The 25,039-nt window shown below is 41.7% G+C and overlaps 1 protein-coding gene across 2 annotated transcripts in view; it reads right to left on the bottom strand.

The window, feature by feature from the left end:
* al (aristaless) overlaps positions 1-25,039 on the bottom strand; it is a 258,178-nt gene that overhangs the window by 84,472 nt on the left and 148,667 nt on the right. For both annotated transcript variants that reach the window (XM_065217847.1, XM_065217846.1), the window contains exon 2: positions 3,708-4,181. In XM_065217847.1, the coding sequence (XP_065073919.1) occupies positions 3,708-4,033 (326 nt within the window). In that variant the 5' untranslated portion in view covers positions 4,034-4,181. The remainder of the gene's footprint in view (positions 1-3,707; positions 4,182-25,039) is intronic.

Below are 25,039 nucleotides of genomic sequence, written 5' to 3'. Positions count from 1 at the left end.
AAAATTACACAAATGTCCAACTGTTGCAATGGTTATCAAAATTATCACCGATTGCCTGCAAAAAGCGCTTTCCCTAACACAGATTTCAAAATCGAATTACATCGCCAAACGCTGCTTATTCAATCACCATGGGTGATGGTGTCCGGTCAGTCATCATCATCAGCAGCAGCAGCAGTGCCTTAGGCGTGTGGTGTTGAATATTGTTCTCCAGTACACAACGAAAGGCTGCCCGCAAGCAGCGAGCTGCAGTCCACATGAGGCGCACCGCTACTGATCGGATTCAGTTGCTCATCGTGAGTCACTGTGAGCCATCTATGCCAAGCGCATCACCCTCGTTCCAAACAACATACAGCTCGCCAGCATCATCTGTGTTGAACACCCCAGCTATTACAGCATTACTCAACCATCACGACAAAACGGTCCTTTTCAGGACCACCATAAATTATTTTTGTTTAAGAGTTAATTTTCATTGAACGTTTGCTCGCCTTGCTGCAAGCCACATCACCCCCACAGCTCTTTGATAATGTACCCAGCAACCAAACGTTTGTCGTCAACTGCGTAACAGTATTGAAGTGGTACATACACATTCTCGAAATGACCGAAAACCACATGTCCTTGTCAATTAACCAGAAACACTTAGAATGAAGGTAAGGTTTTCTCCAGGACGCATTTCTAGATAGAGCTGGAATTAGGGCCTAACAGCTGTTGTAAACAATGACTTCTCTTGATGATTTCTAGAAATATAAGCCTCACCCACGCAAACCAACATCTTCATCGGTTAGGGAAAGACTTCCCCTATCCGATGGTTAGGTTGGCCTGCGTGGACGTGCCTTTAATTCCTAGAAATCATCGATAGAAGTCATTGTTTACAAAAGCTGTTACGCCCTAATTCCAGCTCTATCTAGATTTATATGATTGACCGCGAATTTTTCGCGACTTGAAAATGTTTATACTACTATCTACCTATCTATTGAATCAACCAAAAATTCCGTGCGTTTCGTGCACGAAAATGCGCAGTTTTGTCAACAGAAAACGAGGTGTTTCCGTGATGAAAAAAAGCAAGAGGTTGTATCCAAGACACGACCGTAGATTTGACGTAGGATTACGAAAGGTAGTTTTGATGCCACAGCAAAAGTATAGTAAATATTAAATTGATTTCTTAACTCGTTATCAGTGAAAAAGTTCGATACGTTTAAATTCGGAAACAATGAGAGTTCCATGTAGTACACGCCAATCCTGGACGGTATGTCTTGGATACAAGCTCTTACTCTTTAGTTATCAGTCTGGACCTATGCTTGGAAGCCAGTTTAGAAAACACATCAATCACCGAATCTGAGCATTCTGGGCGGTACCTACGTTTGTGCTTTTAAGCCCCTTCTATTTAGGCAATTAGGCAAAAAAAAAATTATGCCACAATTCTCTTAATAGGAGGGGCTTAAACTTTGCATCAAAAGGCATAAAAATAGGTACCGTCTGGCTTGCTCAGTGCTTGGTATCAATATTCGGCGACTGTGTTAGGGAAACCACTTTTCCCATCATGGAAACGCCTCGTTTTCTAATGACAAAATTACGCATTTTCACGCACAAAACAAGCGGAATTTTTGGATTTTTCAGTACATAATGAAAAAATCGATTATTGATTGGAGGAATTTCTGACTAAAATTTTAGCAATCGCGAGATATTCGCGATCAATCATATAATTTTTTTTGCCTTATATAGCGTCCTGGAGAAACCTTACGTGTTCCTTGTCAATTGACATGAGCATGTGGTATTCGGTCATGGCGAGATTTTCTATGTACCACTTCAATTCTTGACGAATTTGACCACAAAACTTTGGTTGCTGGGTACATTATCAAAGAGCTGTGGGGGTGATTTTGCTGGCAGCAAGGCGAGCAAACGTTGAATGCAAATTAACTCTTAAAAAATAATAATTTATGGTGGTCCTGAAAAGAATCGTTTTGTGATGCTGAGATATTAGGGAATTCAACACGGAGTTGATTGGAACGAGGGTGACGCGGTTGGCATAGATGGCCCACAGCGGCTCATGACGAGCTATTGAATCCGATCAGCGGTTGAGGGCAGTCTTGATAGCTAGCTGCTTGCAGGGAGCCTTTCATTACTGGAGAATACCATCACTCACCAGACGCGGTGATTGAATGAACACCGCTTGGTGAGATCAGATGGAATTAAATTTTGAAGTCTGTGTTGGGGAAAGCGCGTTTGCATTTTGTAGAAAAAAATAAACCAGAAATATTAATACAGTAAAATAACCAACAAAAGAGAGAGTCGATGAAGAGAATCGATCAATGTAGATTTGGTCTATTTGAAAGTTAACGTGAGAAGTGTCCAGAAAATACTCTTAAACCAATTTATGGTGGTCCTGAAAAGGACCGTTTTGTCGTGATGGTTGAATATTGCTGAGCTATTAAGGTGTTCAACACAGATGAAGCTGACGAGCTGTATGTTGTTTGGAACGGTGACACGTTTGGCATAGATGGCCCACAGCGCCTCACGATGAGCAACTGACATCCGATCAGTAGCGGTGAAACTTTTTCCTCCTTCTTTGGAGAATGGACCGCTCAGTGGGCTGCAGATCGAGCTTCCGAGCAGCCTTTTGTCGTATGGAAAACAATCTACAGCCACGGGCCAAAAGCACTGCTGCTGCTGATGATGATGGTCACTGGACACCACCACTAACAAAACGCGGTGATTGAATAAACATGGAAAATTGATAAATTGTTGATTTTAGCAGATTCGTAGATGACATTGCAATCGATTGGCTTGTTAAGAATTAATATCGATCCGCTATTGACAGAGCTATAAGTGGTCAAATCCTGACCCCTTTTCGTAACGCAGTCGATTTTGGTTGTTTGAAATTGTACCCCCAATATGTTGCCAAAAGATGTAATCCTACGTCAAAAAGGTGATTTCCCTAACACAGTCGCCGAGCACGTAATCATAATAAGTGAAATTTAAAATTGAAATCAACGCCTCTTCAATGCATGTTATGAAACTGCATCCACCACCTCTTGTAAACGCATTGATTGATCTGATTGAAAGGAAGTAACAGGCAAAGGTAGTAACCACATCCCTCCGTCCGCCCGCACACACGAGCTCTGCTGGAACGCGTGCTCGTCGCCGTCGTCGCAAATCATCACGTCCGTTCGTGCTCTCCTGATGGTGGCGCGAGATATGCACCTATTCGCCAACCCCAAACAGGAAATTAAATTTCAAACGCACTCTGAAAAAGTGTTAAAGCATTAAATTACTTCAATCTCTCTCGCTCTGGTTCACAGCGTGGTTTTAAATTGAAGCAAGTAACAAGTGGATTAAAGAAGACTTACTGGACTAGCAAGGATGCGGGGAAAGCTATCGAACGCGAAAAAAAAAGTGCAATTGCAACTGCTGCATGAAGGCCAGTAGAGTACCCGCAAATAACAGGAAACTCTCGCGTTCGTGCAATTTTCCGCGTTACTTCGAAGAAAATGTTGAAAGGTTCATTATTACTACTGCTGCTGTTGGGTGAGATTCCTCGCGAGCAGAAGTTTCTTCTAAGTGATTATTAATGCAATTTTAACTTTGTGGCAGTAAATTTACTGCCCCGAGGGAAGAAGGGAGGGGTCGGACAAGCGAACAGGCAGTTGAATTAATTGGATTTTCTAGGCGCGGTAAATTCCGGAAGCTACGAAGTGCAAGTTATGAATTACCTCGTGAACACATCTGGATAGTGAGTCCTTGAGAACGCCTTCTCCAGTTCCTCCAGCTGGAAGCTCGTGAACGTGGTTCGGTAGCGGCGCTGTTTTCTCTTTGGTTGAAAATCGTCGATCCCGTCGTCGCTGTGCTGGTCGGACATCGGACTGTTCGGGTCGCCTCCCATGCCTGCTCCACCGGGGCTGTTCATCAGATGGCCTGGAGTGCTCGACCTCCCAGTTCCGCCGATGCAGCCTCGCTCCAGTGGACTACCCTGGGGTGGCCGAGCCTCATGGGGTATGTCCTCCACTCCTAGCAGCTTGCACTCATCCGATATGCCCATTGGTCGGTGACTACCGGGCTGATCTAGATCGGCAAGCCGTGCGATGTTGTAAATTTTGGACCGGTTTTACGCGCACCGCTTCACTCACAAAGATGCTTGCACTCGCTTGCTGCTGCCGCCCGGGACTGGCTTCTCCTACGTGGTTGAACTGAAAACAGATGGACGGAGGAAAACAATCAGTATTATAATTTTAATAAACTTAATCAAGTGATGAAAAAGTTAATTTGCGAGATAAAAGGGCCGAAACCTGGTTGGGCCGGAATTGGCTCGGGACGGAATCGTGCTTAATAATAGGGTTGCGTCAGCTCCGACGGACACATAATCGCTACCAGCCAGCCGAGGCTCGCACGGAGGAGGACTTGGTGAAGGGCTTTTATTAAAAATTTACCAAGTATTTATCACACCTCACACAGAACTGGAGCACCGTCCGATTCGGAAAATTTCCATCAAATTGGAAATCGGCTTTTCGATTCTTTATTAAATTTACACTAATTATGGGGTCCGCGACTATTAAGTTAATTTTGTTTGATTGTTTTTCGCCCGAAACAACGCCATAAAGCAAACATTTTGGCTGGAAAACCAAAATTTATTCCAATCAAACAAAAACCAGCATGAGACACCATCAATCGTCAAAGTTAATAAAATTTGGCGCGATGTCGCGGTATTTTCACGTCCCGTCTCTTCTTCGACTGCACTTGTCTGAGTCACTTTTTTTTCCCGCGTCGTCGTCGTCGTCCACCACGTGATTCTATTCCGTGGCTCAACGGCTCGAACAGCCCGGAATCTTCCGAAAGCCCAATCTCCCAAGAATGTTGAGATTGACGCAGAAAAAAAAACAAAGCTAAGAAAAAAAGGGACACAGAGAGGGAAAAGGAAATCTTTTGCTTCGATTGTCGTTTGAACTGATTTCAGACGCTGCTGGCCGGGGCTTCTCTCCCGAATGGGCTGCGATGCGAGCGGTTTGTATGTTTATTGGTTTTTAAATTGAACAAAACGTTTCTTTAATCACTCAATTTAGATCGGCACCGGGCGATAAAGATGTCAAGCGTGGAAAAACGCGAGCAGAAGCGACGACGGCAGAGACATGTGTGGATGTATCGGTTCGAGGTTGGAAGAGGCAGAACAAGTGGGTATTTGATGCGATCGGGGGGCTTTTTTTTTTGGTCAGTGATTTGGAGAATTGAGTAGGGCAGATCGAAACTATTTCTTTCGGAAATCAAATTCCTGTGTATCTGTTGAAATAACATAAATCTTGACAAGAATCCTCCAAGAATTAAACCAGCGTTATTTGTCGAATGTTTTATAGAAATAGCGAAGGATAGATTGGCTAATTTAAGGGGAATTCTAGTCTACTATTCTACAAACTATTCTACTATTATTATCCGAGTCAAATTGATAAGTTGGTATCAAACTGGTCAAAACAGATTGAAATGTAGAAAATTGAACGTTAGCCATCACAAGATTTCGGTAGCAAATTAATAAGCTATCTGGAAGCTTGTCTTTCATTAAAACACCTGCAAATATGCGGAAAATGTTACAATTAGTTAGTCAAACGCAAAAGATCTCGAGAATAAGTCAAATGATTTGGAAGTACAATAAAACCTCGCCTCCTCACTTTAGTCTCGTTTTTCCTATACCTTATTTTTTGCTTAACAAACATTTCAGACGTTATCGATTCAGTGTGTTTCTTTCGAAGTATTTGCACGTCTAGCAAATTTGAATATACCCCTTTGAGAACTTATGGCTGAGCTGGCTATTCATATGATGTCATCCGGTAGAAATCGAGGAAAATCGGGTAAGCTTTGATTGCAAGTCCAGAAAACCAGATGTCAAGCTTAGTGGACATCCGGAACCAAGCATCGGTCTGAGTAAGGAGGTAAATTGACAGGATCGCGCCAAGGCAAGCTACGTAAGGCTAACAGGACAAGTTATATTCGAACGCGATTAACTTTTTAAAACGGCTTATGCAAAAACGATATCCATTAATTCAAAAATACCTCTCTCGAGAACTATTCGTGTGATCGAAATGGGGTTTTTGACGAAGTTGTGGAACCTTTCTAGAAAAAATATACACTGGAGTCGCTTTTTACGCGGGTGATACGTCCCGCGTAAAAAAAAGCGCGGTTTTTCCGGAATCCGCGTAAAAAAAAACCGCGTAAATTCCGAAATCCGCGTAAAAAAAAACCGCGTAAAAACAGACCGTGTAAAAAAACTGCATAAAAAGCGACTCTAGTGTATAACGATATACCGCGTTAATTCTGAAAGCAGCGTAAAAAAAAAACCAAAATCCGCGTAAAAAAAACCGTGTAAATTCCGAAATCCACGTAAAAAAAAACCGCGTAAAAAACGACTCCAGTGTACTCTGAAAAAAAAAAATAATTGTTTTTTTTTCGTAACAAAAAAAAAATATATGAAATAAAAACTTAAAATATTTTAATTCGCATATTTGAAAAAAAAACTCAAGCTCAGATATCGTGTGAACTACTTCATGTTGAAAAATTTATATAAAAAGAATTATTTTTTTGAAAAAAGTAGTAGTTTTTTTTAAATACTGACTTCTTCTTCTTCTTCTTCTTCGCATTTCAAGCTTATTGCATATCGCATATTAGCTTATTGCGTGCTCTCAACTTAGTGTTCTAGATGCACTTCCACAGTTATTAATTGAGCGCTTCCGATGCCTGTACCATTTTTGCATTGATATGATTTTGTGGCAAGTCCAATCATACTTCTATGCCCAGGGAAGTCGAGAAATTTTCCAACCCGAAAAATTCCTAGACCGAACCGGAAATCGAACCCAGCCACCTCCAGCATGGTCTTGCTTTGTAGCTGCTCATTTACCGACTGAGCTAAGGGAGGCCCCAAAATACTGCCTACAGTTATCAATTATCGTTGAAATAGTGTGAATATTACAGAAAAAAAAACATTAAATTTACAACAAAAACTTGTTGATATTTTTGCAATATTCATAGCATAAAATTCACTAATGTAATTTGGGCAATTTTTGACCTTTTGGAATATTATTCGTGAGTGTCAATCTTGAGAATATTTTTAACGAATAGCTCAATTAATTTCCTTGAGCCTAGTAGTTTAGCGGCGCCGGTGGTGTAGTGGTAAGCGTGATTGCCTCTCACCCCAGAAGGCCTGGGTTCAATCCAAGTCGGCCCCGCCGGGATTTTCTGAGGCATAAACTCTCTGATCATGCCTTCCTTCGAGGGTAGTAAAGTCGTTGGTCCCCTGTTCATGAGTTGATGGGTCGATAGGTAGGAACCAGGTGTGGGAGCTGCCTCCCTGGCGTAGGCAGCATTGGTACTCAGTATGGAAAACAAGATCGACGGAAAACCAAACAAAGAATTAAAAACAAAGCTGGTATTACTGGTATTCTTGTCTGGTAAAAGCGGACAAAGGTAATGCAGTAGTGATTTTGGTTAAACATGTGGATAAAACGTTGAAAGAGTGTTAGTTTTCAAGAAATTATCGGAACTTCTCTTATGTTCCATAAATTTTCCTGCTTTTCATGGGACTTCTGTGAAGATCCCACCATTTTGCAGAACATTTAGGAACCTATTTGAAATTCTCCTGCGATTAACTATTTGAACTGCTCTAAAGTTCTCTAAATACTCAGAAAATCTTAAAAAAATAAACTGCCAAACAATATTTATACTTCTTAGAAGATTGAACATCACGGAACATTGGTAAAGTTTTCAGAGATTCCCCTAGTTTCTCGGAACTTATGTAAAGCTCCTGCAACTTTCTTGAAGATAGATGAAGTTCGCTGATCTTCCCTGGTATTCTTAAAGCTACCCTGGAGTTTGCGGTATGACATTTTTGGGACTGCTCTGAAATCACAACAATCAACAAATTTCCCTTGAAAACTCTGGACTTGTTTAAAGGCAATAATCCAGAAATATGTATAAAGTATTTAATTTTTCAAGACTTCCCTGAAATTCCCGGAACTTCTTCTACTAATTTTAAAATTTTCCTAAAACTCATGGTATTTTCATAGAATATAACATTTACAAACCATTAAACTTCCCCAAAAGTCTGAACTTTCTTGAGGCTGCACTTAAGATCTCGGAGCTTCCCTGGAGATCTCCAGATCTAGTCTTCTTGTAAGTTTCCTCAAATTTCCTCAATTCAAATTTGCAGAAAAGTTCTCGAAACGTTTCTGAAGGTTTCTTGTACGCGGAGATTTGAAGTATGTCAGCGTGGGGCCTTCGGTAGTTATGAAACGTCACTAGAACTATTCCACAGCCGCAGACAATACATGAGCAAAGGCGGGCGCACACTTTTTTGCCTGTAGATTTGGAGACACACTTCAAATCTCCGCGTACATCGTACGGGTTAGGCAAATCGCATTAATGGCCCTTCGATCATTTTCAACTTCTATTCAATTTTCATACTGCCGTACTCTAACGGAACTATCTACCCACCCTCTTTTAAGACCATTATCTACACAGCAAAAAATAAATTTTAATATTACATCCAAGAGGATGCACTTCAATCATGTCGAAAATCTCATGTAATTTTTATAGCCACACAAATAAACAAATGCAGTAAAAGCAACGCAATGTCAGCACATGCACTGTATTAATGATAATTTTGCCCTTTTTGGCAAGTAATATTACACCGTATTTTCGACACGATTGAAGTGCATCGACTTTGATGTGATATTAAAATTAATTTTTTGCTGTGTAGCTAATAAATTATCACACTAAAGTTTCATGTAAGATAGCATTTCCAACCAACTCTGCAAATCGCAAACTTCGCGTATGAAGTTACATAAAAAACTTTGAATTATAAAAAGAGGTTTAAATCCTTAAAACAAAGAGATGGCGAACGGCAGGCCTAAGTATGCACCTTTAGAATTGATAAAACGATCCATAAAATATTGAAAAATGTTCCATTAAAAACATCCAAAATCCCTACAAAAGTGTGGGTGATCCATAAAACATATCAATATTATCAATATTTCATGTGAAATTTAGCAACACAATTGTAAAAATGTACCGCTAAATTCTAAATAATGAGCATTGGAATTGTACGAATTACCCATAAACTTATTTCAATTGATCCATAAAACATTCAGAAATGAACCTTAAACTAAAGAAAGTGATCCATAAAAAATAAAGTTTGCGCACTTAAAAATATAGGGATGATCCATAAATTAGACGTTTATTATTCATGTTTATAGGACATTATTTTTTTTTAAATTTTGATCCATAAATCTTGAAAAATTGATCCACTGCTTATCTACTTAGATTTACTGTCCTGCCCGTTTATTTTAGGTAGAGGTGCGAAGCGACGGGTAATCGTCTAGCTTCCAAAAGAAGATTCTATAATAATATTCTTAAGAAGCATCATTTATAAACTTCTTTAGGAAGCTTATTCTAGACGCTTGCCCATCGTTCCGCTCTTTGGACAAAAAAAAACACGAGCAGAACAGTAAACCTGAGTAGCTACGCAGTAATGTAGCAATTTTACAAGGTTTATTGATCAAATTTTAAAAAGGATCCAAAACATGAAAAACATATGTATATCCCATTGAAACAAACCATAATAAGAACGTCTACCAATAACTGGAACACCTACCCTAGGTATGATCCATAAAATTAACATATATTTTTCATATTTTCTTAAGAAGATTATTATAGAAGCTTCTTTGGGAAGCTAATTATAGACGCTTGACCATCGCTCCACACCTCTACCTAAAAAACACGGCAGTACAGTAAATCTAAGTAGTTACGCAGTAATACAGCAATTTTTCATGCTTTATGGATCAAAATTAATAATATAGTGTCCAAAACATGAATAATATACGTCTAATTTATGGATCATGGCTGTTCGGAATATCGGGATAACCCTGTACCGCCAAGCCCAGTGACAACCCTGTGGGAGATTCGGAGAGCTACGGTAACGGACACTGTCAGAAATGACAGACGTCAGGTTTGGTTCAACGGAACTGTGAACTCACAGTTCTATATTTGCGTAATCTAGATAGGTACTACAGTTTGATCCTAAACGCTATATACTTGATTTACCCTAAGTTACTAGTAAGTAGCTTATTCTACATCGTTTGCGTTCTTAACTAAAATAATAATTGAATACTAAATCTAGCCAAATCTTTGTTGAAAGAGTGACGGAAGATAACTCTCGGTTTGAAAAATCTCCCGCTCAGTCTCCTATCGCTTTTCATGGAGGAATTTCTCTTTCTTCAGCGCTTTCTCCTTTGCGCTTTTCTCCTGCTGCAACTGGTCTAGGGATTCCTCCAGGCTGACCTCATTGGTACTTCCTTTTCCAGATTCGGATCCGGCATCACTCCTCGCACTATTCTTTCTGCTAGGTGGTTTCTTTGGGACAGACTTCTTGGTTCCTTTCGGCACCTTCGGCATATTTGTGCACTTCGAGCACGTCTACGGAACCTCCTTTACAGCTGTTGTCTTACCAGCACAACTATAATGGGTCCAGAAATCCCAGACATCACACTGGACCATATCATCTACGTGGTCATGGCCTTCACAAAGCGTACAGTTTCGATCGCTGCTCTGTTCTTCACTCAACGGTGGTGTTGATCCCTCTGACATTTTGAGATTGTATCCGATGTTGTTCTTCAAGAATGTACGGATTAATGAAAGCAACTTCCTCATAGCAGTCTCGTTTTGGACAGCTTGAAGCTGAAATAGGTTTTATTATAAGCATTAAGATTGGTTTAGACTTTATATTAGCTTAATCCGAACATGGCTATATTATTAAGTGCGCAAACTTGATTGTCTATGGATCACTTTCTTTAGTTTAAGGTTCACTGCTGAATGTGTTATGGATCAATTGCAATATTTTTATGGGTAATTCGTACAATTTCAATGCTCATTCTTTAGAAATTTACGCGGTTCATTTTTACAATTGCGTTGCTAAATTTTACATTAAATATGGATCATATTGATATTTTTGATGGATCATTCACAGGGATATTCTCCGATGTTTTATGGATCATTTGGATGTTTTTAATGAAACGATTTCCAATATTTTATGGATCATTTATTGGTTTTTATATTCAAAACAAGGTTTGCCGATAGCGATCTGTTTCGCGCAGACAAAATGTGCAGTTTTAGAGCACTTACAACTTTGTAGAAAATTAAAGAAATTGGAAAATTAAAACTAAAAAGTTATGGTAAAAAAGCGGTTTTTAAGGAGGTACTACCGTTTGTACTCCATTTTCATACTATAACTTCGTCCACTTGAGAGATTGAAAATTGTCGTCTTCGACAAAGTTTCTAGACATGACCTTATCTACAATGTTTTTATAGTTGATCATCCATTTTAACAAGACATAAAAAACTTATTTTTTAACCTTAGTTTTGGTTGTACATGAGAGGCTTATATCCGTAATCAGTGACAATGACGTAAAGAAAATTGTTACGTGCTGCTTGTGTACTTCGGATGATGCTGATGTGGTGCGCCTTGTCCCGAAGGGCAAAGCTACCACCGACATGACGTTTGTTTCTTACAAAATCGGATTGGACCTTAATCTGAAGGAATTTGCGTTGGAACCCTCAACTGTCCTGTAGCTTGCTTTCCCAGGCAAGTACGTTCTTTTTCATAAACTCCCACTTCCTGATCGCCTTTCCGATTCCAGCTTATGTCCGTTCGAGGACACTATTTGTTGCAATATACAAACGCATCGCCCTCCATCTCTTTTCAACGCTTCATCTTCACGCCACTCTTCAACACAACCAAGCTCATCGTCATCTAACCCGGGACGCCCTACACATAGCAGTACGAAAGCCTCTGACCCGCCTAGCTCAGTCGAGCCCGCAGCCGTCATCGAAAATATCTCGCAGCATTCTCGTTCCAGCCCCCCAAGTCGTCCCGGCCCTGAGTCTAGTGCTGGCGATGGGGTCTTCCAAGCTGCCTATCATGGCAAGTATCCTTGCAGTAACGTAAATTCTCGCTCTGAAGAACTGATATTAAAATCGTTACCTTGGAGTTCCAGTACCATCGATGTCTGGATTTATTATCAAAACGTGAGAGGTCTAAGCTGAACGATATTTTGTTAGCATCTCTCGACAGAACCTACGATGTCATTATGCTAACGGAGACAGGATTAGCCGACAGCATAAATTCCCACCAATTTTTTGGAAATTTATTCAACGTTTTCCGTTGTGATCGTTCGCCTTTGAATAGCGACAAGCGCTGATTTGGTGGTACGCTCATAGCCGTTGCCGAACGACATGGCAGCTCATGCATTGATACGAGTAATAGCTGGTGTGTGTTTCTGCCAATATTCGTGGTCGTCGATTCCTGATGTGCAATATTCACATTCCACCGGAAAAAAAGCCGCCACCGTTCGTGAACTCCGCGACAACGCTTCTCTGAATGACATTGTAGTCGTGTGCGGCGATTACAATTAAACTTGTACTGCCAGGTCTGAGGATGAAAATGGCATTCGTCTTGGTTCTTCGACAGCGTTATTCTTGAACCTGAATCAAATTAACGTGCACCTGAATAATTTAGGTCGCACTTTCCATTGGTGCCAGTAGATCTGCGCCACCCTTCACTTAATATTCGCGTTAATGTTGCTACTGAATGTCCTAGGCCACTTCCGGTGGCAAATGAATTCGAAAGAGCACTCAATTACCGAAAAATAGACTTTGATGAGCTTTTCGCTTACCTGTCAGGCCTCGACTGGAATTGTGTCTACGGCAGTGTGGATGTCCATGACATGGCCTCATGTAATAATCCGCAAATACGAAAAGAAAACCTGTCTCTCCTCCTTGGAGTACGCCCCTTCTTCGGAAATCTAAGAAATAACGCAATGGGTGGTAACGTTTTATCAGGGCGCATTTGCAAAAGCTAACTTCTAACGAGCGAGCGACGGCTACAGAAAGTTGAATGCTTCACTATACAAATCACACGTTTTGAGGGTGCAGCAGTTTGGTTTACGCCGGGATCCAGAATCGTGTTGGGGTTTCGTAAACAGCTCATCAGTTCCGCCTAATGTGATCTATGATGGCAAAGAGTCCAATAGTGAAGAAGAAGCATGCAATTTCTTCGCGATGCATTTCCCATCCATCTTCGAACCAGTGTCATCGTCCGACGTCGAGGTCGAACCTTGCGCGTCAAATGTCACGCTAGATGCAGTTGATTTAGACACGTTCGAAATATCATCTGCAATGATAATCGGTGCTTCAAAAAAGTTGAAGAATTCATTTGCTCCTGATCAACATGAATTTATCCCCGGTAGGTCTGTTGCTACTAACTTGCTGGATCTTACTGCTACCTGATTTTCGCCTATGGAAGATAAAGCGCAGGTTGGCGTAATCTATACGGATCTAAAGGCGGCTTTTGACAAAATTGATCATAAAGTGTTGCTCTACAAGCTATCGCGGTTGGGAGTCTCAAATCGATTGGTATCGTGGTTGTCATCGTACTTGATGCTATACGTTAAACACGGATCATATGTTTCATCGCAATTTGTAAGCACGTCCGGTGTCCCGCAAGGAAGTAATTTGGGACTGTTACTGTTTGAGTTATTTTTCAATGACGCTGCTTCTACTCTTGGCCACAAGTGCAAGCTCGTATATGCTGATAATCTAAAAATCTATGTGGTGGTACGCTGCATCGAGGACTGTTTTCACCTGCAAATGCTGCTCAACATGTTCATTCAGTGGTGCCGCTCTAACAAGCTTGTCATCAGCGTCGCGAAAATTTAATGTCCATATCGGTCCATAGACCCGATAATTTATGGTGGTATCGATGATACTATTCTTAGAAGAGTGGATTAAGAGACGGATCTCGAAGCTTTCCTCTCATTCACATTATGCGTCGAGTATTTCCAAGGCTAATCGTCAACTTGGCTTCATCTCTAAGATTGCCAAGGATTTCACGGATCCACACTGTCTAAAAGCGTTGTATTGTTCACTCGTAAGGCCGAAGCTAGAAAATGCTTCATTTTTATTGGCTCCAAATGACGTAACATGGACCCTAAGAATCGAGCGTGTGCAAAAAAAATTCATACGACTTGCGCTCAGAAACCTACCGTGGCGTGATCCTTTGAACCTTCCAGAATATTCCGATAGATGCCGTCTGCTTGACCTCGAAATGCTTGATCGAAGACGTAAGCTACAACAGGCTACGTTTATAGCTAAATTTTTCTTTTTTTTTTTTGATTTCATCCCACTGTGCGTCACCCCGATTTCAAAAATACCTACATTGTGGGGTATTTCACAGTTTTTCCTATTTTCCTACAATCGCAAAAAAAAATCGTTATTAGAAATTGACTTCAAAAAAAAAAACCTCAATCTTTTTTTTTAATTTTTAACATACAAAAAAGTGACGTAAACGGAATACTGCGTATAACAAAGGCTTCGTAAGGGGAAGATTCAGTGTACTATAAAACAAGGAATCGAGGTAAAACGAGCCACATATCTCAGCTCACAGTTGCGTGCGTTTTTGGCCCCATTGAATTCTCCAGGAATTTTTTGTTAAGAATCAATTATTTTGATCGACCGCACTAAATTCCCTCAATTCTCTGCCCACTATGAGCAGACTAAACTGAATCCCTCTTTACTAAAGAAAAGTTTATATTCAGGAACGCAACGGACCAGAGGGCAGTAGCGTAAGTGCCGAAAATAATGTCATGCAATTAACCCATAATGAACCTATTTTGCATGCTTTGACATATAATACATTTATCCTACAGCGTTTCCAGAGTCAATTTCATAAGATAATGTCCTAGGTTTAATGAATTCGTGGAACTGCATATACTTCATAAACATTTGTCTTCCAGCGACTACACTACAGAATATATTAATGTCGTAATTCCTTACCGATTAGGTTATAAGAAAACAAATGAAAGAAAATATCACATTCCTTGGATGGGTGTACAATCGAAAGCTAGGAACCAATGTCAGCTGCTACAACCCAAAGGATCTGGTTTGAGCTAAGATCCAGCTAAGAACAACTGTTGGAGCTGGGATGATGGTCAAGGGCTCGAGCTCATTGAGAGCGTGATCTCCTATGTGTGGCAGCAGTAGAAGAAGACTCAAGTCTCCTTTTATATTCTACTAGACTCGTGGGACCAAAATCAAGAGAACCAATATTCGTTACAAATCCAAAAAGAAGCGCCAAAGCGACGGAGGAGCGCGTTCAAGATTCCTGAACAAATGTAACCCTTCAAGAACAATTCAAAGCGACAATAGATTTGTATACACATTAGAGTGATGCAAAATTTGAAATTTTCGCTCCACAATACTTAAACGATTCCAAATTGGATCCTGGCTAACCTCACAAAATTTGAACCCATTTGGTGAGAAACTGAGATCGCACAAACCATTTGAAGTTTGTATGGGAATTACTATGGTAAAACCAAGATTTTTGTTCATGTCTATCTAATAATTCACCATATCGGTCTGCTTCAAAAGCTTTCAATTGTACTTGTAGGAAGTTTTCCAAGCTACATCTTTGCTGAAGATCACTTTTTGATTAAATACAATGATCGAAAGTTATCAATGGTTCAATGCGCTGATGTCTTATGATCATGCTCAATCAACTGCTCAGCAGGCAACATTGGTGTTTCTGGAGCGTTGAATAGGACACAAAAATCATGGCTACTATGTCACACTGCAAAATACAGTGTTGCCTACAGAGCAGCTGCTTGATCATGTAATAAGTTTACCAATCTCTTAAATAATTAATAACTTTTTCCTGTCCCGTTTTACATAGAAATAATCTTGAGCAAAGTTGTAGCTGAGAAAATTTTCTATAAAAATGGCTATCGAACTGTTTCGCAGCTCAATATGGAAAAAGACTAGAAGGCAATGAACAAAAAGTTGAGATTTCCCATAGTTATTTACATGTAAACTTCAAATGGCTTGTGCGAAGTCTGTTTCTAGCCAAATGAGTTGTAACTTTGGGAGGCTAATCAGGACCCGATTTGAAACCATTTAAGCACTGTGGAGCGAAAAAGTCAAATTTAGTATCAGTCTAATACACATATGTAGTCTCACTAATTTTCGAGCATCTGGAAGACCACCGTATCACCTTAATTAAAACGAGAAGATGCTGCGAGATTTACCCCAGACTGCCGTCACAGCAATAGACGTCAACCCCGATTTGAGGTAAACGTATCATACATGTGGTGATGAGGGTTTCAGTGATCGACAAGGCTCTTAGCATCGTTAACATCTTTCGCACCTCCAATCATCTCACCGCCTCATTCTGATACCGCTGCGTCCTTGCAGTGTTGTTTAATTTGATTAAGTCGTAAATAAGTTCACTGCAGCCTACAAAGTCCAATGAGCCGTTCTTCATCTAGATTACAACAGACAGAACTGGCAAGCAGTAGTCAGCGTCTAGCCAATGAAAGCCAGCCGGCTGTAGATTACCCAGTAGTTGGCAATCGTCGTGTTGTAGCAGCACGCCACACAGCACACAAACCCGGCATGACGTGAAGTTAATTTTTTAAACCGTGCAATAGTCAGCCGACGTCGTTGTTGTCGTGATCGAGATTATTGAACAACAGCAGGTAGTAGCACATAGCTTTAGCTACCTCGAGCAGGAGATTCGATGAGCGTTGGAAAAAAGGTTAAAGGGTCGTTATTGGGTGCCAACGCTGAACATGAAAAGTGTGAGCAATAAATTAATCAATAGATTTTAATTGAATTTTATCTGCCGAAGACAAGCTGTTTCTCGAGTTACCGATCGTGCAGAAGGTAAATCTAGAAATTTGTCGATTGAAACTCACTTGATGCATCCCAATTTTGCATTATAAATCGATCGTTAATTAACTCGCAATTAATAAAACGCTCGTTGGGGAGAGGGGTCTCGATCCTGGACCGGGAGGGATGAGAGACTTCAATCAGTGCAGAAGCGACGAACTCGGTTGCACTGCTTTTTTTTTTGTTGTGCTGCTCGCCCTCGAACATCGTTCGTGGTCGTTCTTGGTCGACGAGAAGTAATTTATCGATACCAAATTTGAAAATTGCCTCCCCGTTTCGCTTGTGCGGTTGCTTGATGAACTATCTGACGTCCTGCGCGAGCGATGCAGGCTGGATTTCACTGGAAGTGAGCCACACACCGGTCGATCGGTCGGTGGCGGTGGAGTGATATGTTCATTTTTTAATTTATGGATATTTATAATAGGGCCGTGCAGTGATCGTGGTTGCTGGAGAAGAAAAAAATAACAACTACTGAAACAACTGACAATGAGAGTAGCTGATGCTGTTGGGAGTATATTTGTCACATAAGGGCTTCCCGCGTCCCGTAGCCGAGAGCCCGTTAAGTAATTTTCTCCTTTATTTAATTTCTTGCCCGTTGTCGTCCGATCCGAGGTATTCGCATCTGCCGTCGTCGTCCCCTTGGGGTCGTCTTAATATATTTGTTAACTGGAATGCAGCCTGGGACTCGCTTGATGGGACCTGATTTGGTTCGAAATGCAAACCTGGTGGCATGTTGGTATGCGCATTTTTAGTCTTGGGTGATTCTCCGGAGAGCAACCGTCCGTGTGCAAGACCGGAATGTGCATGGTCCGCACATGGTTCACGGCCAAAATCGGAGGCTGCACGCCATCGCTTCCAGAGGGGGGCACATTGATTGAGATGCTCTCACACGTTTCGCGGTGGTAAAACAGCAAATGGTTCGTCACAGGTCGATTCTCCTGGGACCCATACGGCGGGAAATGTACATTCCCTAGCAGCACTGCTTCTGTCCAATGCAGGGAATATAATCAATTTCTCATAACAATCGACAGCTACTTTCAGCAACCGAACAATGATGATTGACATTTCAGGGCAAGCCACCACGGCAGCGTGGCCCAAGACTCGAACCACAGAACAAGTACAAACCTCGCCTCACGTGTCACTGCTGCCAGTTTACCAAACAGCGCTTGATTAATCATCGCAAATTACCCTTCCAGTACCGAGGTCTCCAATCCGCATTTGATTGATACTAGTCAAGCAAGACGCGATTTCACACCCTCCCACACGGCTGCTCGTATGCATTCCAATTCATCGACGACCGAGAAACAACCAGCTAACATTCTAACAACAGTGTTGCCAGCTCTTACCGCCATCAATCTCCAACTCGTGTAAGCGGAACGAGATTTATGGCATCAGCCGGCAAACTGGCGTTGAAACCGATTTCGATACTAATTTACGACCGCATCAAGCTTTTCAGTATCAAATCAATAAAACCCATCGAAGCCGTGTAGAAGAAAGCGAAAAATCAGCACTTCAAAATGCCAAGGCCAAGCAGAACAAGCTCAACAATGTTAATAATCTTAATTAACATTGATTTGTTCCCAAGTTTTATTGCTCCGGGGGTAGTGCAGTAACTTTTCATCATCTGCTAACTGCTTCATCATCAGGAACTGTCATCAGAGCGCAGCCCTATGTAGTCTGTATATCTCGCCTTCATCATCATCATCAGCAGCAGCAGCAGCAGCAGCAGCAGCCTTGTCGACGATATTAGCTCATTTAGATATTGCTGTTATTAATTTAATTAATTTGAGCTTGCTTGTTCCATCATAAATCGATCGGCGGGCGAACGAGTGAGCGGCGCACTCCCACTTGGGAGCAAGATTAAGATCAGGTTTTATGACGCGGTGATGGCAGCCGTGACGACGATGAGACGCGGTTGGTCGGACGGTGATGGCCGGAATGCCATTAGGGAAATAAAATCAATCAACGCTCTAGCTAGGTTGCGGAGCCGAAGTGCCCGCCAGGATAGCGTTATTTTAATATTAGTTTTTTCGCCGTCCCTGGACAACTGCAACAGCACGGAAAGTTCATCTGCATTAGCGGCATTCATGGCAGATGTAAACCATACCATGCTTGGGAGGAATTTCAATCATATATTTTACGAATCGCTACGAATTATTCGTGTGAAAAAAAATCCATCGATAGAAATAGTACGAAAATTTCGTAAATTCATAAAAACAGCATTCAGATCAATCCGGGGTTACTCGGAAAAATTCGTTGAATAATAAAATCGCCTTTTATGATTAACGTTGCATATACGAATGCATGTTTCGTACATTTGCTCTTTTACTAAAACATCTACAGCACAAACGAAATTGATTAGCAGGACAACTGGCCCTTGCAGAGATGCAAGATTTTCAGACATGCTTGTGCATGTGCAGACTTTTCCTTTTTGTTGCAGATTTGGTGACCACTCTTTGTTACCCCATGAGTAGCCAGCTCCGTAAACTGAACTGGCGCTGAAATATCGATTTAGGATGTACTATGAACTTGAAAATCTATCCCAAATATTCAGATAAGTTTCGAAAGCTATATGAAAGTCCTGTACTTTGGGAAGTTTAAAGATCTGAAAGGGAAAGTTCTGAGAAGATCAGGGCAGTTCCATGATCTTCATAAAAAAATTAGAACTTGGTGAAAATCAGAGAAGATCAGTTGCATCAGCTTCAGAGTTTTTCAGAGATTGAGAGATTGTGTGGCAAGTACAATCATACTCTATGCCCAGGGAAGTCGACAAATTTTCCAACCCGAAAAAATCCTAGACCGGACCGGGAATCGAACCCAGCCACCTCCAGCATGGTCTTGCTTTGTAGCTGCGCCTTTACCGACTGAGCTAAGGGAGGTCCCTGTTGAGAAATTAGGACAGTTCCATAAAGAACCAAAAATGTTAGGAAACATATGGGTAATTCATAAAACGATTAGTTAAAACAAATGCAGGCACTTTACAGATATTCCAAGAACAATATCCAGAAATCTTCAAAGAATTTGGAACTTTGTGATGGTGTCCGGTTTAACGTAACAACACAGATTTCACGTTCGAGTTGAAAATTCGGATTTTGGTGCGTTGACTTATCTGGTTGGATCTCCATACGTTTCGTAAACTCGCAAAGGCAGCCCTAGCCTTCTTGATTCGTGCACCTTTGTCGCTCTTGGTTCCGCCGTCCGACGCTATTTGGCTGCCAAGATATTGGAAACTTTCGACCTTCTCCACTGCTTGCCCCGCTACCGTAAAGTTGGAAGGGTTGCCCGTGTTGATATCCAACGATTTGGTCTTGTTGACGTTGATGGTGAGACCCGCCGCAGAGGAGCGTTCGGCTAGGTCATTGAGCTTACTCTGCATATCAGAGCGCCGTTGTGCTAGTACAGCAACATCATCAGCCAAATCGAAGTCGTTGAGATGCTCCATGGTGATAGGCTGCCAAAGCAGCCCACGGTTCGGTACACGGTCAATTGCACCTACCATGATCTCGTCGATTACGATGAGAAACAGTAGTGGTGATAGTATACATCCTTGTCTCACACCAGCGACTACCCGGATAGGGTCGGACGAGCCTCCGTTATGCAGAACTCTGCACGTGAAAGCCTCATACTGCGCTTCGATGAGGTTGACGATTTTATCCGGGACTCCCTTGCGTCTCAGGGCGCCCCACAGATTCTCGTGATTGAGACGGTCGAAAGCTTTTCCGTAGTCAATGAATACCAAATAAAGGGACTCTTGGAATTCATTGACCTGCTCCAGGATGATGCGGAGCGTGACAATATGGTCCACACAAGATCTTCCGGCACGGAATCCTGTCTGCTGCCGTCGGAGAGTCGCGTCGATCTTCTCCTGTATCCGATTCAGGATAACTTTGCACAGAACTTTGAGAACAATACACAGTAACATGATGCCTCGCCAATTGTCGCACACAGTCAGATCCCCCTTCTTTGGGACCTTCACTAAGATGATTGATGAAGTTCGTCAATAGTAAGCGGAAAAGTTCATCTGTACCGAGCAACGTGATTTTTGACGACGTCGAAGCGAAATCTTCTACTGAAAGCTGCGAACTGTTTGCCAGATTTTTTGCTTCTGTGTTTGACCAAACTCCTGCCTCTGAAATCGAAGCTGAGTCTGCTGCTTTAGACATTCCCATGGACTTCATTAGTCTGTCGACATTCGTAGTTACTCCTGCAATGATCATATCTGCTGCCAATTTTCACCCGGTCGCTCGATGAAGGGGTTTTTCCTGAGGTATGGAAGCAGTCATTTATGTTTCCCGTCTTCAAAAATGGTGACAAGAAAAACGTCAGGAACTACAGAGGAATAACGAGCTTATTAGCTGCGTCACAGCTGTTTGTAATAATTGTCAGCGATATGATTCTACGCCAGTCGCACAGCTATATTTCTACCGTTCAACACGGTTTTATGCCTGGAAGATCGGTCACGACGAATCTACTAAGCTTCACCAACACTTGCATAACTGCTATGGAAAGCAAGGCTCAAGTTGATGTCATCTATACTGACCTGAAGGCGGCTCTCGACAAGATCGATCACAATGTGCTGTTGGCTAAACTGTCACGTCTCGGATCATGCTCTTAGCTAGTGTCTTGGCTGAACTCTTACCTAACGGGAAGGAAACTCCGCGTTAAATTGAACTCCTGTGTTTCTTCGACCTTCTGTAATACATCCGGTGTTCCCCAAGGAAGCAACTTGGGACCAGTATAGTTCACACTGTTTTTCAACGACGTTGCTTCGAAATTAGGCTTGGACTGCGTGATCATCTACGCCGATGACCTGAAAATATATTTAGTTAGTCGCTCAACTGAAGATTGCCACCATTTGCAACATCTATTTTCTGACTGGTGCCATCGGAACAAGTTAATTATTAGCGTACCGAAGTGCTCTGTTATGACTTTTCATCGTTCAAAACAACCGATATTGTTTTTATTGTGGCATCAAGGGTACTTCCTTCACTTAAACGAGTTGAAGTGATTATTGATCTCGGAGTTGTGCTGGATCCAAAACTGACGTTCAATTCTCACTACAGTTCGATAATTGCCAAGGCGAATCGACAGTTGGGCTTTATTTCGAAAATTGCAAAGGATTTTATGGATCCATATTGCTTGCAATCCTTGTATTGCGCACTGGTACGGCCAAATCTCGAAACCGCTTCTGTTGCTTGGACTCCAAATGATGTTTCCTGGACCTTAAGGATTGAACGTGTCCAGCGACGATTCATCCGGCTAGCACTGCGTCATCTACCTTGGCGTGATCCGTTGAACCTCCCTGCCTATCCCGATCGATGTAGACTGTTGGGCATGGACACCCTTGAAAGAAGGCGAAGACTACAACAGGCGACATTCGTGGCGAAGTTGCTAAATGGTGAAGTCGATTCTCCCCGGCTACTTTCTATGTTGGACTTCCGTGCTACTCAACGTCCTCTTCGGCAGCGGTCACTACTACAGGACAGATTTCACCGTACTTTGTTTGGATATAATGAACCAATATCGTCGATGATTCGAGCTTTTTCGGTGGTGGAGGATCTCTTTGAGTTCGGCGAAACTTCTGGTCGTTTTAAAAATAAAATTACTAGTTTGTCAATTTTGTACCTGTTTTGAAAATGTATTCTCATATTCATTAAGACCACATATGTCAGATGAATTACAAATAAATAAATAAATAAATAATGTTCATGTTACTTCCCTTATGTTTCCTGAGCATGTTTGCATGAGCCCCTCAGAACAATGGTGAAGTTATCGGAAATTGCCTGAGTTTCCCGGAGCTCCTATAAAATTTCAGCAATTTCCTGGAAACTATTTGATCGGTCCTGATGTTCTCAATAATCTTGAAACAAATGGAACTGTGCTGAAAACCAATAAATTTTCCTGAAGTTATTTGGACTTTTGACGTTTTCAAAATATTTCTGATGTTTCCGTAAGTTCACTGGAGTTCACTGGAGTTCACTGGACTTTCCTGAAATTTACGGGTTTTCGAATTTTAACAGAAGTTAATGAACCTATCTTTAATTTATCGTAGCTTACTCAAAAGTGTGGACATATCTGAAGTTTCGGAACTTGTTAAGAGTTCCTGCAGCTAGTGTGGATTTCAATAAAAAAAACTGGAAGCATCCCTGAAGTGTCGGGAAAGATAAAAAAAAAAACTGGCAGGAGAAGACGGAAAAACCATTCCAGCGAAGGCTGAAGAAGCTTCCAAGGGAAGTTGAAATAAGTTTCCGAAAAAAATCGAAAAATAACACATGGTGTTAGGTGGAAGAAAACTCCAGGCAAAAGCTGGTAGAAAATTCAAGAAGCAAAAAATGAACAAAACTTCAGGCAGTTAGATAATGTTTGAAGTTTAAAACGTTTTTCTCGATTCTCTAGGAATTATCGAACAAAGCCATCGACTGTTTCTCGATTCATGGATAGCCAAAAACGGTCAGGAATTCGAAACATTAGTCGAAAAAATATCAAGTATAAGACAATTTTAAAGATGTTTTAGTTTTACAATGTTTAACGCTCAAACAATTTGAGATATTCAAAAAGATACAAGTCTATCATAATAATTTTCTCCGAAATTCAAGCGCAGGCAAGTAATAATAATTTTGATTATTTAAAAAAAAAAACCGGTATAAATCGGTATAAAATCTCAAAAATCGGTATTCTGAGGGACCTTATCTGTATGTCGGTATCTCGTTCAGAAATCGGTATAGATACCGATAAATCGGAATATCTGGCACCGCTGTCAGTAACTCTTCGTGAGTCACTGTGGGCCATCTATACCAAACGTGTCACCCTCGTTCTAAACAACATACATCTCGTCAGCCTCATCTGTGTCGAATACCCTAAGAGACTTCTATGACGTTTGTGAAATGCACAAGTATTAGTGCAGAACTTGGGGTAAATTATAAGTATTAGTGCAAGAAAACCTTTGAATTTACAAAAAGTTCTGCACTAATACTTGAGCAATTCACAAACGTCAGAGAAGTCTACAGCTCAGCATTACTCAACCATCACGAAAAAACGGTCCTTTTCAGGACCACCATAAATTTGTTAAAGAATATTTTCTGGACATTTGTCAAGGTCATCAATCGGATGTCAGTTCCCATAAGTTTAAATCTATCATACCATGTATTTTTAAGGCAACATCCGCATACGACACAATCGATCGAGATCAGCCATGGCAGATTATGCACGAGTACGTATTTCCGGATAAACTGACGCGATTGGTCAAGGCGACGATGGATCGAGTGATGTGCGCTGTTCGAGTATCGGGGACACTCTCGAGTCCCTTTGAATCTCGAAGGGGGTTACGGCAAGGTGATGGACTTTCGTGTCTGCTATTCAACATCGCGTTAGAAGGTGTGATCAGAAGAGCTGGGATAGACACGAGTGGCACGATCTTCAGGAAGTCCATCCAGCTTCTTGGCTTCGCCGATGACATTGACATCATGGCACGGAACTTTGAGACGATGGCGGAAACGTACATCAGACTGAAGGCTGAAGCTAGGCGGATTGGACTTGCCATCAACGTCTCAAAGACAAAATACATGAAAAAAAGAGGTTCTAGGGAAGACAATGTTAGCCTCCACCCCGAGTTCAGATTGACGGTGACGAAATCAAGGTGGTCGATGAGTGCGTGTATTTGGGCTCACTGGTGACCGCCGAAAATGATACCAGCAGAGAAATTCAAAGACGCATTATGGCAGGGAATCGTGCCTACTTTGGACTCCGGAGGACGCTCCGGTCGAATCAAATTCGCCGCCGCACGAAGTTGACTGTCTACAAGACGCTGATTAGACCGGTGGTGCTCTACGGCCACAAGACCTGGACTATGCTCGTGGAGGACGTGTTTTCGAACGGAAGATCGATGACGGAACGTGGAGGAGGCGAATGAACCACGAATTGCACCAGCTGCTGGGAGAACCATCCATCGTCCACATTGCAAAAATTCGGTGACTACGGTGGGCTGGGCACGTCGTAAGAATGCCGCACCACGACCCAGTGAAAATTGTTCTAGACAGCGACCCAACAGGAACAAGAAGAAGAGGCACGCAGCGGGCAAGGTGGATCGACCAAGTAGAAGGCGACTTGCGAACCCTTCGCAGACTACGAGGTTGGCGAAGTGTGGCCATGGATCGAGTAGAGTGGAGACGATTTCTTCGAACAGCAGAGGACAACAAGGCCTTAGTCTGATTGGTAAGGTAAGGTATCTTTACCATTCTTAAAATTACTGATTTTGTGTGTTTTTGGATCTAACTGTGTTTTCAAAAACTTACGA

Source organism: Ochlerotatus camptorhynchus, unplaced genomic scaffold (assembly GCF_037179485.1).
Source record: "Ochlerotatus camptorhynchus isolate MF236.1 unplaced genomic scaffold, CSIRO-AGI_Acam_v1.1 ptg000080l, whole genome shotgun sequence".
Classification (NCBI taxonomy): domain Eukaryota; kingdom Metazoa; phylum Arthropoda; class Insecta; order Diptera; family Culicidae; genus Ochlerotatus; species Ochlerotatus camptorhynchus.
The sequence above is the reverse complement of the archived record's forward strand: the minus strand, read 5'-3'. Positions and strand labels throughout refer to the sequence as shown.